The 19,644-nt window shown below is 43.6% G+C and overlaps 1 protein-coding gene across 8 annotated transcripts in view; it reads left to right on the top strand.

Annotated features, from left to right (window-relative positions):
* The first annotated feature begins 2,239 nt into the window (after positions 1 to 2,239).
* Positions 2,240 to 19,644, top strand: part of LOC138761409 (V-type proton ATPase 116 kDa subunit a 2-like) — an 80,199-nt gene continuing 62,794 nt past the window's right edge. For 7 of the 8 annotated variants that reach the window (XR_011356312.1, XM_069933480.1, XM_069933482.1 and 4 more), the window contains exons 1-3: positions 2,240 to 2,468; positions 13,757 to 13,835; positions 18,572 to 18,669. Coding sequence is in view for 7 of the 8 variants with exons in the window: in XM_069933480.1 (XP_069789581.1) it covers positions 2,361 to 2,468; positions 13,757 to 13,835; positions 18,572 to 18,669 (285 nt within the window). In the remaining variant the exon portion in view is untranslated. Of the gene's footprint in view, positions 2,469 to 13,756; positions 13,836 to 16,836; positions 16,971 to 18,571; positions 18,670 to 19,644 lie in introns of those variants that run through there. The other variant, XM_069933481.1, reaches the window with a different exon arrangement.

Below are 19,644 nucleotides of genomic sequence, written 5' to 3'. Positions count from 1 at the left end.
AACTTTTTCATTTCTTTCTTAAATCCCCGCACCTCTGTACTAGTTAGGGGAACATTCACATATCCCGTTCCCCCTCCCGGTCCTCCCATAGGAACTTCTCTCAGGGGATTTAGGTTTATTGAAAACTTTGATGGTCCTGGACCAGTCTGGGATCTTGTCCAGGGTCGGTTTACCGGTGGAAGTTTAGGGTCCGACTCCCTTAATTCATCCTTTTTATCCCGGCCCCCTTCGGGGCAATCAGATTCATCACCTTTCCCCTCCGGTAATAAGCTTTCCTCGGGCGCAGTAGGCACCGGGGGAATATAAGGAGGGGGAAGGTTGTCCAGAGGTTCCCATTTCTTTTCTCCTGCCACTCTCAATTTAAAACATTCTGTTAAGGATCCTGGCCAGGGAACCCAACAAAATGCATATGCTGACTCTTCTTGATTCACCTTTGGTCTCGAATTTACATATATGTTTAATGCTTGTCTAACCCAATCCTCATCAGATCCAAATTTCGGCCACCAGACCGAGGAACCTTTAATAGGTTGTTTTGACCAAAGGAGACAATATTGGACCATCTTTTTCTTGTTTTTGTCCCGATATCTTTTACTATCCCAATTTTCAAACATTCTCCCCAAAGGGCTGTCAAGGGGTACTCCCAGGAATTGTCCTGAATTTCCAGACGAGCCCTTAGATTTTGATCCTCCCATTTTCCCACCTAGATCTGTTTATCGTTGCTGAGGACCCTCTCGCTCTGGACCCTACTCCCTTCCTCTCAGACGCCTCGTCGGAGGTGCTGTCCCTCCTTCGGTTACCGCTGAGGTTTTCCTGGGGTTGACCCCTCTCTTCTCGGCACTTCGTCGGAGGTGCTGTCCCTCCTTCGGTTACCGCCGAGGTTTCCCTGGGGTCTATCCTAGAGTCCCGCGACAGGGTTCTCACACAACGACAAAAGATCTATACTTAATCTATTCCGTTAGGTTTTTATCCAAACAGGTGTATCCCGTTACACCTGTTACCCAATCCCCACACCACAATCGTAAGTCGTCACTTACCGGTGTCTTCCCGGGGATTGAACCGTCACCCTTCTCCTCTCCGTCTTGTCGTGTCACCCTGTCCGGATACCACTCGCTCAAGCCGCCCGAAGCGACGAGCAAGGGACTAGGAGCCGCTGAACTCAGCGGGGTGCACCGCCTCCGATGTCCCTCTTCTCGCCTCCCCTCACGGCCGGAGTGTAGATCCCGGACGAGCCCCCATTTGTCAGAAATAAAACTTCTCACACATGAGTCTCTTTAAAACTGATGACACGACAAGCTTTATTTACAAGTCTGCAGAGTTGGACTCAACTGGTTTCTCACCAGTTAAGCCCCGATACATACAGTGCATTGATTTTTATACCTTTATTATTTGCCCTTCCCCTTCTTATTAATACTGTTTTAATTGGTTAGTATTACAAAAACATTCTAAGTATAACTGCATTATTAATTATCACGTTCGTTACGTACGCTGTGAACTCTACATTCACTGAATTCTGTTTCTCACACTTCTTATCAATCCTTTGTCTCCTGCATGTCTCTCACTATGACCATGAAAAGATAGGTTTAAAAAAACATATTCAGCAGCTCCTTCTGTCCTTGACTGCTAGTAAACTCTCTGTCCGTTCTGGCTTCCCTGTTTATGATTAATCATCACATTTTAACTTAAGTCTTTTTAACCTAAATTCTCTATATCACAGGGGGGTTAAATGGAAACTGGTAAAGGTGATGTTGGAAGAGGTGTTATTCCTCCAATTTGAAGGTGGTCTCAGTCTGTCAGTGCAGGAGACAATGGACTCTTGCAGCTTTTGAATTTCAGGCTCACAAATCATAATTTCAAATTCCAGTTCACTGTGCAACTTCCTGTTTGAATTGTAGATGATTAATGACAAGCATCTCTAATTTTATACTCAAAATCAGTTGTAATTAAAGGGCGGGTTTATTCTCACGGTCCAGCAATCATGTTTAGGGGCGGCTGTTAAGCTAACTCCCAATCATTCGTGTTTCAGTCAGTCTGGACGCATGTTCGTCTTACTGTCTGCCAATCATTGAATAGAGGCGGGGGTTATATTACTACCAATCAGAGTAGGGGCGGTGATGAGTTGCACTGCTGACCAATCACTTAGTAGGAACGGGTGTCAGTCTCACTATTGACCAATCATCTATCAGGGGCGGGATTAATTTCATTGTCCTGTCAAATATATGTATTAGTCGCCTGTCAATCATGCGACGAGGGCGGGCAAACAGATGCTTAGGTGCCGTCTTCTCGCGGGCCTGTGGACGCGGAGCGGCCGGTGCTGCGAGGCTGCGGTGGTGTGAAGACTGAAGGGCGCCCGAAGAACGACGATGTTCCGCAGCGAGGAGATGTGCCTGGCTCAGCTATTCCTCCAGGCCGCATCGGCCTATGATTGTATCAGCGAGCTGGGGGAGACCGGCGTCGTAGAGTTCAGAGACGTGAGTGTCCCCTCCCGGGCCCCCGGCCTTGTCCCGCGTCCCCTCCCGGGCCCCTTGAACTGTCGTCCCCTCCAACCAATCACCCTGACCCTGCTTTCCTCTCCAACACTCCAAGTCACTACTTGGCCCTTGCCCAGTCATCGCACCCCGGAGTTGGTCTCTGAAAAGTTAAAAATAAACGGGCTGCCCGAACCCTGTAACTATTTAGAGTGAAACATGGAAGTCAGCACACGGTGTGTTTGTAGTAAAAACACAGGAAATCAGCAGGTCTCCCAGTATCCATCCAAGGTAAACTGATCTCACCAACCTTTCGGGCCTCAGCACTTCCTCAAGGTAGGGGTAAAAAATTAAAAAGGCTGTGGCCGGGGGAGGAACACAGACCAAAGGTGTGAATTGGATATGGATCGGAGGACAGGAGAAAGGAATTGTTGGGGTGGGGGGTGCTTTTGGATCTTGTTTGCAGCATTCCGACTAATGACCCATTGGCTAATGGGCAGTCCCATTTACTAATAATCCTCTTTTTGTCACTTTCCACGCATTGGTGTATTTGGCTATGTTACGTGCTATGCATAATGTCAAGTGATCAGTCATCTATTTGATGTAGAAATGCAGAGATGCTGGAGAAACTCAGCAGGTGTCGCAGCGCCCTGACGAGGTAAATATAGATTACTGAAGGTCGGATCCTGAGCCTTTCTTCTAAAGTGTTGGTTTACCTCCTATGGACGCTGCGACACTTGCTGAGCTCCTTCTGCATTTCTGTGTGTTACTGCCATCACAGTGTCTGCAGACTTTCGTGTTTCACATTAATTTACGGTGGATGGTTAATGTTCCTGCTGCTCCAGATGACTGGATGCTGACCCCCCTTTATTTGCAATAATTCTGACAGTCAGTGTGGACCAAGAGTCAAGGAATATATCTCTGGTGCATCTCGTTGGAGATCTCGAGCCCGCTAGAATGAGTGCTGTACTCGTTACATCTGTGAGATGGCAGTTCTGTTTGGGAATGTGTGTCCTTCTGTCTCTGATCTGGTGTTATGAATAGGGTTTAAAAGTCAAATACTTGAAGAAATAGCATCTCTGTAAATCCATTTATATGATTAATTGGGCTAAAATATGACCTGCCAATTGCTACTTGAGGTTGATTATTGATGCCTGCTCTTTATGTGTTCATGATTGAAACTGGCTGGTATTACTGTGCACCCTGTCAATGGGTGTATGTAAATTCCCATCATCCATATTGTGCACCAGAAAGTGGGGGGGGGGGGGGGAGAAAATGATGTTTTACTGAACAAATATGCTCGACTGGTTAATCAAGCAGTTGAGATGTCAGGTTTGTAAATTTGAGTCAGTCAAATCTTATGATGTTGCATTTTTCAATGGAACACTTTGAAATATAGAAAGCAATTGCTGCAATTTTTGAAAGCTCTTTGATAGTGTCCTGCCCTTGGGAAGAAACTGTTCTTCATCTTGGTGGAGCTGCCTCTGATTTTCTCGCATCTCTTTCCCAACGGGAGCAGCTGAAAGATGCTGTGTGCATGGTGGAAGGGTCCTCAGTTATTTTGCATGCCCTCTTCCGACAATGATCCCGGTAGATCAAGTTGATGGGGGGGGGGGGAGGGGGGTGAAGGACCAGTGCCCCTTTCTGCCACTCTTATGGTCCTGTGGATTGACCTCTGATCCATTTCTCTGCAGCAACTGTACCACACTGTGATGCAGCTGGCCAAGACACCCTTGAGAAAGCTCCTATAGAATGTCGACATAATGGTAACCATGCCCGGTTCAGTCTTTTCTGGCAGTGCAGACACTGTATTGCCTTCCTGACAAATGAGATATTGAGTGTACATGATAGATAACTCGTTAAGTAAACTCCAAGGAACTTGGTGCTCTCCACTACAGAGTTATTGATGTGTAGTGAAGGGTGGTTGTTGCCTGTGTAGTGGAGTGTTAATGGCTCCATTCCAGGCAACATCTTCAGTCTTCAATATTCTTTTCTAAAAAAAAAAGTACTAAACTCTCCCTACTCCATAGCCTTTTCCTTCATATATGTGTCTGAGTCTCTTAAATGCCCCCAATGTTTAAGCTTCCACCACCATCCCTGGCAAGGCATTCCAGGCACCCATAACTCTGTGTGTAAAATAAAAAAAACATACCCCTGATGTCTCCCCTAAGCTTCCCTCTCTTAACTTTGTACATATGTCCTCTGGTGTTTACTGATCCTGCCCTGGGAAACAAGTGTTGGCTGTCTACTCTATTTATGCTTCTCATAATCTTGTAGACCTCTATCAAGTCTCCTCTCCTCTCATCCTTTTGTGTTCCAAAGAGAAAACTCCTTGCTCTGCTAACCTTGCCTCATAAGACTTGTTTCCAAATCCAGGCAACATCCTGGTAATTCTCCTTTTCTCCCTCTCCATAGCTTCCATAACCTTCCCATAATGCGGTGATCAGTACTGAACACAATACTTACCAGAGATTTGTAGAGTTGCAACATGACCTCTCTACTCCTGAATTCAATCTCCCTATTAATGAATCCCAGCATCCCATAGGCCTTCTTAACTATCCTATCAACTTGTGCGGCTTCCTTGAGGGATGTATGGATTTCAACCCCGAGGTCCCTCTGTTTATCCACATTCTTAAGTAACCAACCATTAGCCCTGTACTCAGCCTTCTGGTTAGTTCTTCCAAAATGCATCACCTCACACCTCTCCGGAGTGAAATCCATCTGCCACTTTTCTGCCCAACTCTGCAACCTGAAGATCAGAATCCAATAACTGTCAGAGCTCTAATTTTTCATATTTCTTTTTTGGGAATATCACATCTTTACATACATCGATGGATGTATGTAACCCAAGTGAGTGTGTCATATTTATTCTTTAAATTGTATATAATTTTCTCCCTGGGTATGCAACTATGTAACTCTGAGGCCCACTGAGCAATGAAAAGGGGAGAGTAAGATTTCCTGCTGATTGCTAAACATATCTTAGGCACAACTAGAGCTATTTTAACAAAACAAATTTGAAATTTAGTCAGCTTGTAGCTCAGGTCCATAAGATTGCCCAGAAGGTGCAGCTCTGGGTCACATGGGAAAGACACTCCTGTTACTCTTGTTAGTATTTCAGCAATATCATGCCAGAATGGTCTTACCTTTTCACACAACCAGGTAGAATTTAAAAAGGTTCTGATTTCAATGCCACATCTGAAGCACATTTTGGATATTTCAGAATTTGATTTCTGCAGTTTTTGTGGCGTGAGATATAGTTGATGTTTTAAAAAAAAATTATATTGAACCAGTCCATATCTCAAATTGATCATAAATCCAAACACCAATCAGACAACACTTCTCTGGTATTATAATACCCAGCTCTGACTCCCACCTCTCCCTCGACCTTTGTAGGCTGGACTTGGAGAACAAAATACATGCTAGTTATAAATTTAGGTGTATTTCTCAGCCAAAACATCCCTTGCACTTCATTAATTAAAGGTGGTACCATTGCGGGACCCCCATCTTTCTTTCAAGAAGGACCTTAATTGAAGAAAGCAGTGAAAGGTTCCATTTGATAAGATATATTTCTTATTACCAAATGTTTAGAATTTTATTACCCAAATTCATGGGCAATAATTCATTCTGGCACAGTGGCGCTTTTTGGTGATATCCCCATTTTTTTCAATACATTCATTAATCTCATGTCAAATTTTAATCTTATGTATTAAAATGGGGTTATCCATTAAAAAACAAATTAACATTCTGTTTGTAAATAAAATCCTTCGCTACCCCCTCCCTCACTGTATTTAATCCTATTTGGATCCATGAAAGAGAGAGCTCTCCTCTTCAAAAAAAGGATGAAAGGAACCTTGCTAGATAATAATTTATAAAATCTGGCAGTCTTAATTTCCCCAATTTATATTCCCACATCAATTTCTCCATGGAGATTATAAGCACTTTATTATTCCAAAGAAATTGTCTTTTATGACCATTATGTGTCTTTAAAAAAAAAAATTCCAAGGCAAGAGAATAGGCACTGACTGGAAGAGATATTGCAGTCTCGGTATCACTTACATCTTCACACAATTAACCTTCCCAACTAAAATAATAGGCAAGTTTTTCCATCTTTATAGGTTGTCTTCTATCTTTCCAAGCATAGTGAGATAATTGAGTCTATAAATTTTGTAAGTTCGTTTCTACCATTATTCCTAAATATTTAATTCATTCCAATTTCCATTTAAACAGACTTCCCTTTTGGCATTTTTCATAATCAAAATTTGTTCGCATGATCTTGCTTTTTTCCAAATTAATTTTGTAACCAGAAACTCTTTCATATTTCTCCAGTGTTTCTCTGTAGTTTAGCCAAAGATTCTTTGGGGTTTGATAAGTACAACAGCTCCTCGTCTGTAAACGATTTTCTGCTCTTCCTGGTCAACTTTGAATCCTTTTATATCTGGATCCTTCCTTGTATCTTCTGCTAATGAGTCAATCCCAAGACACCTGGTGACAGTGGGCACCCCCTGCCCACAGGATCTACTCAAAGGAAACATCATCAACCTCTGACCATTAGTTATAATTTTGGCTTGTGGCTCATGATAAAGAGTTTTTATCCAATTAATAAACAGCCCATTCCAAACTTTTCCAATACTTTGAATATAAACGGCCATTCTAACCAATTAAATGCCTCTTCTGCATCTAAAAATACAGTTATACTCTGGTTCTCTTTAGATGGCGTTTGGGTGGTCGGTCGGTTGCTGGCACCAGCTCGTGAAGTGCAGGCGTCCCTCTTAGCTGCCCTGGCACCCACCTTCCTGGAGTCATTGAAGTCTTTTTCTGTGATGACCAGCTGGATGTCCTCGGACAGACTCTACTGGAACAGCAGGCAGGAGATGTGGCCATCATTGAGAGTGAGCATGTTGCTCGTTAGGGCAGAAGGAGCCCTGTCCCCCAAACCGTTGATATGCAACAGTCGGGCAGCGCGCTTGCGCTTTGAGAACCCAAAATTGCGGTTTAACAGCTCTTTGATGGCCACATGCCTTCCTTGTTCTGGGGCCTGCTGGAGGAAGTCGATGATGTGGGCAGTGGTGTCCTGATCGAGGGCACTGGCCATGTGGTAGTAGCGGGTGTCTACAGCGGATATCTGTTGAATGGCGAACCACGCCTTGGCTTGCTGGACCCACACCTGTGGTTGTGACGTCTAGAAGCTGGGCAGCTTCAATGCTATAGCATTGATCGCAGGTTGCTCTTCCTTCTTCGGGTCCAAAGTGCTGTTTGGACCAATCAGGGTCACCACTGTAGCGAGGTCATTACAGCTACAGCTAGGTTATAGCTCTCGGTTATAGCCCTAAGGCTCTAGCTCGAATCTGTAGGAGAGGAAAGACACACACACACACCAGTAGAGTGTATTTGAACTGAGTTTATTCAGTGGCAGTTCTGACTTTTATAACTTGGCCATGTCACCACCAGGTCTGGCTGCTGATTGGTTACCTCGGATGCCTGGGTCCCCTGCGATCCACTGGCAGTGACTGGCCAGTTTCACTGCTCTGCCAGCGACCTATGGAAATAGGCATTTCAGCCTGCATGTTGCTTTGCTGGTTGCCGTGTTCGACGGACATTTCCTGTGTTGGCCTGAGGCGTGGGCCGCTAACTATCATTAGAGGGGCAATTCATTTCACAAAACAACTCTATTTGTCCCCTAATAAAATTACAGAAATCCATCTTCTCAACAGCGTAGAATTAAGACGCCATCTATAAACATTCTCCTGTTTCTCTGGCATCACAAGATTAAGGAACAGAAGTAGGCCACTTGGTCCATTGAGTCTGTTCCGTGACTCTACCCTTAGCTGATCTATACTCACACCTAGTTCCAATTGGCAGCCTTTCCCCCATATCCCCTGATGCCCTGACCAATTTAGGTACTTATCAATCTCCTGCTTAAACTCTCCCATTGATCGGGCCTCCACCGCTGTATGTTTCAATGAATTCCACAAATCAATGACCCTCTGACTAAAGATCATTAAGATCAGCAGTGCATGATCAGATAGCAATCTAGTTATCCATTTCAACCACTGTTTTTCAATTGTGCAGAGATTAAAAAAAGATAAATTCTCGTATAATAGTCATGAACCTTTGAGTAGAATGAATAATCTCTTTCTTTGGGGTGTGACTGTTTCCATACATCTATCAAATTTAAATCCTTCATAAAACATTAAAGTAATTTTTGTAGCTTTTGCGTTTATCACTGCCTTTGCTGATTTATCATGGACCCCATCCTTGATAAAAAAAATCTCCCCCAACCAATATATTTTGTCTTCCCTCCACTGCTTTTAAGAAGATATTCTGCATAAAGGATTAATCATCAAAATTCAGAGCATAAATATTCAGAGGCGTCCAAGATTCTGCGAATATTTGACAATGTACCATAACGAATCTTCCCGTTGAATCAATGGATGTATCCCGCAACCAAAACTGGTATATTTTTGTCAATTAAAATTGCTACCCCTCTTGCTTTTGAGTTGAAAAAAGACAAAATGACTTGTACCAATAAATTTTAATGTTTTACTCATATACATATTTACACATATCCAGCTCTGCCATCTGACCCTTCTGTTTCTGCATACAGTACAATTATTTTTCTCTTTAAAAAAAAACGTGCAATGCCCTGCACTGATGGTGTCGTAAAGAAGAAATCCCAGAAGCCTGCGAATAAATCCCGTGGTACTATCTAAAAGAAAACTCTTTCCCTTAACTTTTCTTAAAAACTCTCCTCCGATGCAATTATCTACCTTAAATCAGGGTCTCTGCCCTACTACTATTTTACTAAGTATTCACCCTTTGTCAAGCTCTCCTTGTACATTTCAATGCTGTTTTAATTAACCAATAAAAGACAAATCAAAATGTAACTCTTTTTACATTTTCCCAGATTTTTAAATTCACACATCACTTTGCCTTTTACTCATTTTTCTTTTTGGAATTCGTTCTGAGGTCCTCTTTATAGTCCTTATATATATCTCTCAACTTCCTTTAGAGATTTACAAAATCTTCAAGGTCTCTCCTACATATTGATCCTCAACGTCGCTGGGTATAGCATCGAGTACTTTGTGTTCTGTGTTTGCAGTTGCTGCTTGACACCATCAAATTCCTTTCTTTGTTTAACCAAGTTTGCATGAAGGTCTTGAATAAAACGGCACTTTCCCACCTTCTAACTTGACTGGGCGATTATTTTCCCTGGCATATTTGACTGCTGCTCTTAGTGTTGCCTCCCTATCCTGGTAACTCAAAATTCTTGCCAGGACTGGTTGTGGTCTTTAATCATCTGGTTTTCTGGGACCGAGGGTCTGGTGGGCTCTCTCACTAAGCAAGTTTTCTTTGACTCTTCCTATTCCCATTGCTCATGGAATACATTCCTCAAAGAACTCCATTGGATCATTTCCTTCAGTCCTTTTTTTTTCAGCTCATTGATATGGACATTATTCCTTCTGCTGAAATTCTCCATATGATCAATTTTATCCAGACGCTGTTGTTTATTATCCAGTTTCCATGCTGTCTGATTTTCTTTCAGGGCCATCAGTGTTTCCTGGGCCATTGTCAGGTCATTTTCGACCTGGCTCACCTGAGTCGTCTGATTTTCAAACACCATCGCCATCTCTGATATCATGTCTACCATAGAAAATCGTCCACTCCACATCTCAGTTGTTTCCAGCAACTTTTGCAGATCGTCTATTTGAGTCTGCTTCGTCAACTTGGCGGCACCTTATCACTCCCATGTGGAATTTCTGTCAACAATCTTTGCGACTTTTGAACTTCTTCAGCCCTAGTTTTTTAGGTCCAATTTTTCTTACCCGTCATTTTCTATTTTTAGCATGCAAAATCTTTAGTCTGATAACTTTAAATCATCTTTTTTATCACTCTTCATAGAGATCCCATGTCTTACTAGGAGGTCCTTCTCATGGCCATGTCCCCAATGCCATAACTTTCTTAACCATGTTGTTGACCTATGCTGCCACCTTCAAGTATTGGATGAAAACTAAAATGCCTCTATTGTCAGTACTCCTTTGGACCCCATCGTTTATGGGTTTAATCTGGATTAATCTACCATTTTTCAGCCCAGTTCACCAATGTCTCTCTGTAACCGAAGACTACCCTCCATATTATCAACAGCTTCAATCCATGTGTCCTCTACGAATTCACTGATCATACCTCTAAAATCCACATTGAATTCATTTGCGTATAACAAGTAGCAAGGATCCCACACCAATCCTTGTGGAGCATCACTGGTTAAAGGTATCCAATCACAAAAGCAACCCTCTTCCATCACCCTGTCTCCTATTACCAAGTAAGTTTTGGGTCTAATTTGCCAAACTCCCCTGGATCCCATGGCCCTAACCTTTTGGACTCGTCTCCTAGGCATACCTGTTAAATTCTACGTAAATTCTGCCCTCATTGTCTTTTTGATACTTTGTTACCTCCTCAAAATAATTGAATCATATCGGCCTGGTCATCTTGGACCAGGGAAAGGCTTTTGACTGAATATCCCACACGTACATGATGGACGTGCCTTGGGGAGGGAATCCAACATTGGATTAAACTACTATTCACGGACATCTGCAAAGCAGTTAGTTCAAATCAATGGGTGGGGAAAAAGATGGCTTCCCCATCAAGTCTGGAGTCAGACAGGGTTGCCTGCTCTCTCCAACTTTCTTTGGATGCTGCTTAAAGCTCTTTGCTGAATCCATCAGGAAGAACGAGGGCATAAGAGGGGTAACAGTGCAAGGCAGTGGAGACACTCGGGTTAAGGCCTCCCTGTTCGATCGATGACATTGCTCAGTCTTTTCAATCACTCAACTGATCAGCATCTGTGGCCATTATGAGTCAGCTTTGGGCACCAGGGTAAACCGGAAGAAGAGTGAGTCATTGTTCTTCGGTATGTCCACCATCCCCTTTGCAGTCAGATCTGACTATCTGAAGGTGTTGGGGATCTGGTTTGAAGAAGCCAAGGCATGCAACAAAAATTGGTCAGAGTTGATTGCAAAGTTCCACCATAAATAGGGTCTGTGGACACCACGCTTCATCTCCTTAGTAGAGAAGAACTTGGTCATCAAGTGCAAGGTGCTCTCAGTACTGCTGTAGGTGGTGCAGGTGTGGCCCATCCTTCATACCTCCTTTGACAAAGCCACACTGCTGTCTCGGTTTGTTCCCTGTCTTTCCAAGTGACTTTAATCTTCTCCCTCAGAATGTTTTCCACTAACGTCCTTACCATCAATGTTAGGCTGACAGATCTGTAGTTGTCAGCCTCTCCCTTGATGGTATACCCAAAAATCCTCCAGTCATCTGGTTTCTCACTTCTCAGCAAAGATTTAAAAATCTGAGCCCCAGCAATCTCTTCCCTTGCCTCCCCTAGCATCTGGTCCCAGGCATTCTCCACCTTTAAGCCTGCCAAGGCATCATGTTCCTTTTTATTTGCACTAGACTTTCACCTTTACTGAATTCTAAACTACAGAGTCTGTTTCTTTGTGCATAGTGTTGAAAGGTATTCATCCAGGACTGATACTTTTGATTTTTAAATTTAGAGATAAGGCATGGTAACAGATTCTTCTGGCCCATGAACATGAGCTGAACAAATTAATCCACAAATCCTGTACGTTTTTGGAGGCTGGGTAGTGACTGGAGCACCTGGAGGAAACCAATGCAGACATGGGGAGAACGTCCAAACTCCTTACAGACAGTATCACTCTAATAGCGTTGTGCTAACCATGATGCTAACTGTCCTGCCCTGACTCCAGCTCCATTCACTGAATTCCCCTGTTGACCCTAATGGGTCCCACTTTGTCCTTGGTTATTTTTTGTCCTGAATAAACTTGTAAAAGACTTTGGGATATGCCTTAATCGTGCCTGCCAGTGATGTATTATGACTGCTCTTTGCCTTCCTCATTTCCATTTTAAGCACCTCTCTGCACTTTTTATACTGTTGATGAGACTTCCTCTCTTTAAACCTGTAAATGCTGCTACTTTCCTCTTTGTTGCCCAGGATCCCTGCAGTCCTTGCCCTTGGTTTTCATTCTTGCAGGAATATATTGACCTGACCTCTCCCTGCTCCTTTGAATAACCAGGTCTTCGTGTCCGTGTGCTGCTCACAATCCTTTGCACAGTGTTCTTTGTAAGCTGGATGCTTCTTTGAGGAAAGTGAAAGACAAATGATGTGGGGTTAAACAAGAAAGTATGCAGATATAGAAGTCGAGTGCAATAAACAAATGTACCGGAGAAACTCAGCAGGTCACATGGCATCCATTGGAAGCAAAGGGTAGCCAATGCTTTGGGCCTGAGGCCTTTGCCTTGAGCAAACTACAGGTAAATGCCTGAATAAAAAGCAGGAGGGAGGAGAGGAAGGGGAAGAGGAGGACCACAGGCTAATAGGTAATTCTCCAACAAGACAGCATTAACATCGGCTTCTCCAATTTCCTTCCTTACCCCTCTCTCCAGCTTCCCACTCCCTTCAGAGAATTGCCCTCTACCAAGTCAAGTCACATTTATTTATCGTTCTTACCATGCTCACATGGTAAAGACGAGTCCACAGTACACTATCCACCTATGTTCTAGGAATTCAGGAACTTGATGACTTGGGGGGGGGGGGGGGGGGGGAAAACTGTTGCCCAATCTGGATGTAAGGGCCCGAGTGCTATGCTACCTCCTACCAGATAGCAGAAGGGAGAGCAGTTTACATGAAGGGTATGTGAAGTCCTTTCACAATGCCTTTTGCCTGCATTGAATGTTGTAGATGTACTTTATCACTTCTCAGGTTTTTTTTGCTTCTATCGTCTCACCTGTATCCACCTTTGACCTCTTATCTGTTTGACTTATCTTCCCCTCCCTCCTCTCCTACACCACCTTTTTATTCAGGTGCCTGCTTGCTTTTCGCTCGTACCTTGCTGAAGGGCTCAGACCCGAAACATTCATTCCCCTTTTCTTTCTGTGGTTGCTGTTGACCTGCTGAATTTCTCCAGAACATCTGTATATTGTACAAATACTTTGGGGATTATTTGAGTGGCCATGGAGCAGTTTGTAAATAGAGGAAGCTTCAGTCTGCTTCACCTGACTGGGGAGCGGGGAAATCTCGTGCATCTTGTCTGCAGCATCTAGAACCTTCACATAACTCCCAGCCAGGCAGCTGGGCGATACTAACAATGTGTTTATTTAGGCAATTATAACATGAAACAAATTATTTCAAGTTTTAAACAGTAGCATTCTCACTTTACACATCAGTGTTTTATTCTATTAAAGGAATTAATTTCAATGACGTTCCTCTTCCTCAGCTGAATCCTCATGTGACCACCTTTCAGCGCAAGTTTGTCACTGAGATGCGGCGGTGTGAGGAGATGGAGAAGACTCTCGGTAAGTTGGTCAACATCTGCCTTAGTGGGAAATTTACTTGTATGTGAGGAACAAGGTATGATGCTGCCCTCAAAAGTTTGCTGCCTGTGCCCATGTTTAATGCTTTTTTGGTGGTGGCTCTTGTCTCTCCATCTTGAAATGTGTTCCCGACACTCCCCCTCCCCTGCATCCATCAGGGAGTGGTGCGTATTATATATTCTAAATCCTGTTTGCCTGTGAGTTGGTTGATTGTTTTGCTGCATTTCTGCTCTTGTATAGCTGGCAGAGGATGCAAGTTTGGTGGGCGCTATTGAAGATGCTGAGATGAGCTCTTGCACCACATATTGTAAATGGCACACATTGTAATACAGAACAGCAGATGGTGTGAAAATTTGAATTGTTGACCGTGAAGAGGGTAGTTTTTCCACTGAGATTAGGAGAGATGAAGAACTTGAGGATATGGGTTAAGGATGAAAGGGGAAATGTGTAAAGGTAACATTAGGGGGAACTTAGTGAGTGGTGGGAGTATGGAATGAGCTGCCAGCTGATTTGGTGAATGCAGGCTTAATTTTGACATTTAAGAAAAGTTTGGACAGGTACATGGATCAGAGGGGTATGGATGGATACGGGATTTGGGTGCAGGTCAGTGGGACTAGGCAGAATAGTCAGCACAGATTAAAAGGGCCAAAGGGCCTGTTTCTTTGCTGTGTTGTTCTCTGGATGGGTTACACTGGAACTGAAGGCAGGCCAATATCCTCATGGGGAGGTTCCCTGGCGCTACTGGGGAGGGTTCAAACTATTGTGCCAATAGACAGGAACCTGAGGAGCAATTATTCTTTAGCCTAAGATTATCCTCCTCACTTTCAACAATTCCATCAGTTTCATGTCACCTGCTGTACTGTATTACTGTGGGAATAGAAGTATAAGGAAGTTTAGATGTATTTGTGTGATGAAATCACTTGGGACTCTCTGCAGTGAAGATCCCTCTAATTAAGAACATGCCTACCTCGAGGGAGGTGCGCAGATCCTTGAAATGAGGGAGTTGTGTGATGAGTGACTGAGGAAGCTTGACCTATAGAGTCAAACAGGAAAGTCTGCAGACACAAACGCAGCATCTACAGGAAGTAAAGGGTAACTGAAGTTTCAGGCCTGAGCCCTTTGTTGAGGTATGAGCAAAAAAAAAACCAGGTAGACTCTTGAAGAAGAAAAAGGTGGCAAAGTGGGAGAAGAGAGGAGGGAAGAAGGGGTGGGGGAGAAGAACAGGCTAATGGGTGAGAGGTCATGGATGGATATGTGTGGGAGGTTAGAAGAGAAAAAACTGAAGTGATGGGTTGAGGATAGCTCTCTGATAGGAAAACGAAGGGAAGGGGGTTGGGAGCTGTAGGAAAGGAGACCGAAGAATAGGGAAAGAGAGACTTTGGGAGGCGTTTAATGGACATGGGATAAGTCAATGCTGATGACATCTGGTTGGAGAGTGCCCAGATGGAATACAAAGTGTTCCTCTGATTTGCAGATGGCCCAGGTTTGGTAGTACATTAGGCTATGGATAGACATGTCGATGTGGGAATGGTGTGTGGAATTAAAGTGTTTGGCCACTGGGAAGTCCTTTCTATAGCACCAGACAGAGCAAAGGTGCTCAACTAAATAATCTCCCAGTCTGCATCTCATCTTACCGATGTAGAAGAGGGTACGTCGGGAGCACTGGAATCAATGATCTCTGCAGATTCACAAGGGAAGTCATTGGAGTTTCAAAGAAATGGGTGGTAGTCTCACTGAGATGTACAGATTCCACAAGGGATTGCCAGGTTAATGCTGAGAAGGTAATTCCTTTGGCTGGAAGGTACAAATAGTGCAGTCTCAGCTGAAGTAAATGATAGACTGATAGTTCCAAGTGGGTGAGGGACAAATGCTGACGCAGGCCGGCAGATGAAGAAAATGAAGGCAGATGGAGCTAGCGAGAGGAAGGTGGAAACAGATCTGATGGGTGGAACCAATAAGAGGATACATGGAGGAGGGGTTAGGAAGGGTGAAACAAGAGAGAAGAAACCTATGTAGATTGGTGTGTGGGTGATTGGCAGCTGAAATCAGGTGGGGAGGAGGAATCTCTGCTTCACATGGAAGGGATGTTTAAGTCTCTGGATAATGGTGAGGGAGGAGGTGTAAGGACAGATATTGCATCTCCTATAGTTGCAGGGAAAAGTGTCAGGAGAAGGGGAGTGATTAGTGGGAAGTGATGAGTAAACTGAACAGCGAACATAAACATCCATTCATGGGGAGGCAGCGATTCATTTGCACCTCTAACCTGCTGTGCTCGTAATGTGGCCACCTCCACATTGGGGTGATCAAACGCAGACTAGGCAACTATCTCGCAGAGCATCTGGGCTCTATCTGCAACTACTTTGAGCTGCTGGTTGAATGCCATTTCAAATTGCCTTTCCCATTGCCACACTGACCAGTTTGAATTTCTGCACTGCTATGTTGAGGCCAAACTCAAATTGGATTGATTATTCTTATTCTACTTTGATGGTCTATAACCCAATAATATGAACATTTTCAGAGAACCTGCTTCCCTCGTATTCTATTCCCACTCTCATCCAGGAGATGCATATAGGAGATTGTTGTTTAGCCCAGATTTCAGCATCTGCATCTCTTGTGTCTGCAGTTGGCAGATGAGAAATGTAAATATGCAAAATTCTGCATCCCTGCAGCTATGCATGGTCAGTTGTTGAGTATTTTGAGGTTGTTGGAGTCATGTGTATTAAGGGAATGGTGATTGAGTGGCAAAGCATATAGGTACAGGAATACTCACTATTTTACTGACAGCTCAGGGGTGGAGAGAGTTGTCTCTGTTCTTCTGGCCTGAAGAAGACATGGCTTACAAGTGCCTTGAGGCCTGTGGGTCTCTGGTTACCTGGGGGAGCAACCCTAGCTGTCACAGATTAATACGTGCAGTGTTGGCAAGATGATAAAGCTTCCCTTACTAACTCTTTGTGCATTGAATTGTGTTGAGCTCCAGCATCTGAGCCAAATTGGCAAGCTTCCAGGAGCATCAGAGCCAGAACCACCAGGCTGAGAAACAGCTTCTTCCCATGGGTAGTGAGACCCCTGAACAATTGATGAACTGCTCATTCAAACCCTCTGAAACTCTACCATCCAGTTAATAATATTTATTTTTTATATTTGCATTTCAGTACTTCATAAGTATAATTTGTCTGTATATATGCTTGCATGGTTTTGTACCGAGGACCGGAGAACGCTGTTTTGTCGGGTTTTTCTTGTACAATGGCATGACAATTGAACTTTAACACTGATGAGATATGAATAGAACATCACGGTACAGGCCCTTTGGCCTATCTAGTCCATTCCCATCTATTGTGCCTGCTCCCATTGACCTTCACCTGGGCGACCATAGCACTCCATATCCCTCACGTTCATGGACCAATCTCTGTGGAGTGCTTCAATTTTATTTTATTCCTCCAGTTTAAACAATTCCCAATTGCTGTGTAATCAGCTCATTCTTTATCTGAATATTTGACTCTTTAGTTCCTTTTGTAATTTTATTTTGAATTTTTGGTGGAATGAGGTGGAACAGGATCCTGAGGAAATGAGTCCATCCTCTGAACAGTGAGGTTCGTTGTTCTGTTGCAGCGTGGCCACAAATTGATTATAAAAGGATATTTTAATTTCCTGTTTAACTTGAATATATTTATTTATTCCCCCCCCCGTTGCTGTTGTGGTGATGCACAAACACATGATTTCATGTGCCAGGAAGTTTGATGTGCTGCTATTATTTTCTCTGAAACTAATTTTATACATGCACTACGCCCATGATGCCGAGCGAAGGACATTGAATTGATTGAACAGATTGACAAGCACTGTGCTGGCTGTTTTACTTTGGCAAGAAGATAAAGATTGCCTTACCAGCCCCTCATCCATTGAATTATGTGTAGCTGCAGCCTCTAAGCCAAATTGGTAATGTCACTCGCCGGACTCTCATGCCTGTTATAAAAGAATAAATCTACTCAGTCAATTTGAAACAGACACAAAATGGACAAAATGTAGTGGTGTAGATTGCACTGGGGGAGAGAATGTACTGTCCAGGTTATTGACAGGAGGAGGGTTAGGAGTGGGAGAGGGAATGAGGCCGTTTACCAACCCTTCCTCTCCACTATGAGGCCGAGGCTGATCGGTGACCAAACTCAACTGTTTCTTTAAATAAATAGCAACATTCTGAAATTGCCAATTTTAAAAATATTCACAATAAATTATTTGCAAAAAGAAAAATGTTCAAAGTCTTTCCACCCTTTTTTCATATCCATACATTTCCATCATTGTACATTGTTATATTCATTTCTACATCATTACCACCACTGTGGCATCTTGTCATTACTCTCTTCTCTTGTTTGAGGGGCTTCCCCTCAGTCTCAGCCCCTAAATGCCTAGAAACAGAAGGACTCTAGACAATGGTCTGTCCCCACAACACCCTCCGGTTAGCTGCACCAATCCTTGATGCATCCCTCACCACGTTCTCCTGCAGCCTGTAATATGCCCATTTTCCTGTGCTGTGATTGTGCAGTTTTCACGTGACTTGTGCTGACTGACTCCTGACACCCTCCCCAGTCCAGCCTCGACCTCCATCGCTGTGATGGGCAGGATATTGGTTCTTTGATCAAACCCTTTTGCTGATGGTCTGCATTTGTTCTGATGAACTCCATTGCTGGCTTTTGATAGTAACATGTAGTTTTCTTGTGTTTCAGGTTACTTGTTGCAAGAAATTAAAAGGGCAGATATATCTCTGATGGACAGTGAAGTAAATCCGGTCGCTCCACTGCCGAAGCATGTTTTAAAAATACAAGTTAGTTCCTTCATCTTTTGCATTGTGGCTGAGCAACACACAAAAAGCTGGAGGAACTCAGGTCATGCAGCATCCATTGAAGATGTTATGGGTCCAAAGCCCTTCAGTATTTTGTATGTTGCTCCAGTTTTCTGGCATCTGCAGTCCTTGGAGTGGAGTTGCTTCAGAATGATCTATTAATCATTCATTTCTTGCTTTTTTACCTGGGCAAACAAACACATTAGTTAGAGGGTAGTTTGTCCTCTGATCTTGAGTGACGTGACATTAAAGATTTAACATACATGATGTACTTTAACTTTTGTCAGCCGTAAGGCAAACTGAGTCACCATGAGCTTGCCACCCCATAACAATATGAGAGAGAGAAGGAAAAGAGAATCCCTTCAGAGTCACCGAATGTTTGTGGATTCGCCTCCAGCGCTTCTGCAGCCGCACAGACTCCTGTTCGAACCATCGGCGATCCAAGCTCCAGATTCAAATCTGGTCAAGTCGCCCACAGCCTGAACGGGCCCTTCAGCCACTGAGCACCTTGCTGGTCCACTGCCATGGTCACTTTTCTGTCGGTTCTCCCCGTTTCTGGTGCCCTTCACTGGTCTGCTGCTCCCCCAAAGTCTGCAACTAGCAGCAGTGCTACCATTACAGCAGTCTGGCTGTGCCACCATTTTTCTCCAAGGTACAACTCAAGCCGGATGGTCTTTGCTGAATTTTCAAGGTGTAAAACCCTTTGGTTTGTTGACAAAGTTTACTGACTGGGCACTTGTGTCCCTGCCAGGCATCAAAGGTGAAAAAATGCACCAAAATGTATTAGTCAGCAATCAATGAAATTCAGAACTACTGCAGTTATTGAATTCATAGCAGTGAAGTTATCAGTTCAATCCCTTTGCCCTGCCCTTCTGTATTAATGACTGTTTGAATATATTTACCTGGACATCTAATAGTTGCACTTTTGGACTTAATAGAACGAGTAATCGGAAATGC

Source organism: Narcine bancroftii, chromosome 4 (assembly GCF_036971445.1).
Source record: "Narcine bancroftii isolate sNarBan1 chromosome 4, sNarBan1.hap1, whole genome shotgun sequence".
Lineage (NCBI taxonomy): Eukaryota > Metazoa > Chordata > Chondrichthyes > Torpediniformes > Narcinidae > Narcine > Narcine bancroftii.
This window is presented reverse-complemented; position numbering and strand designations above follow the sequence as displayed.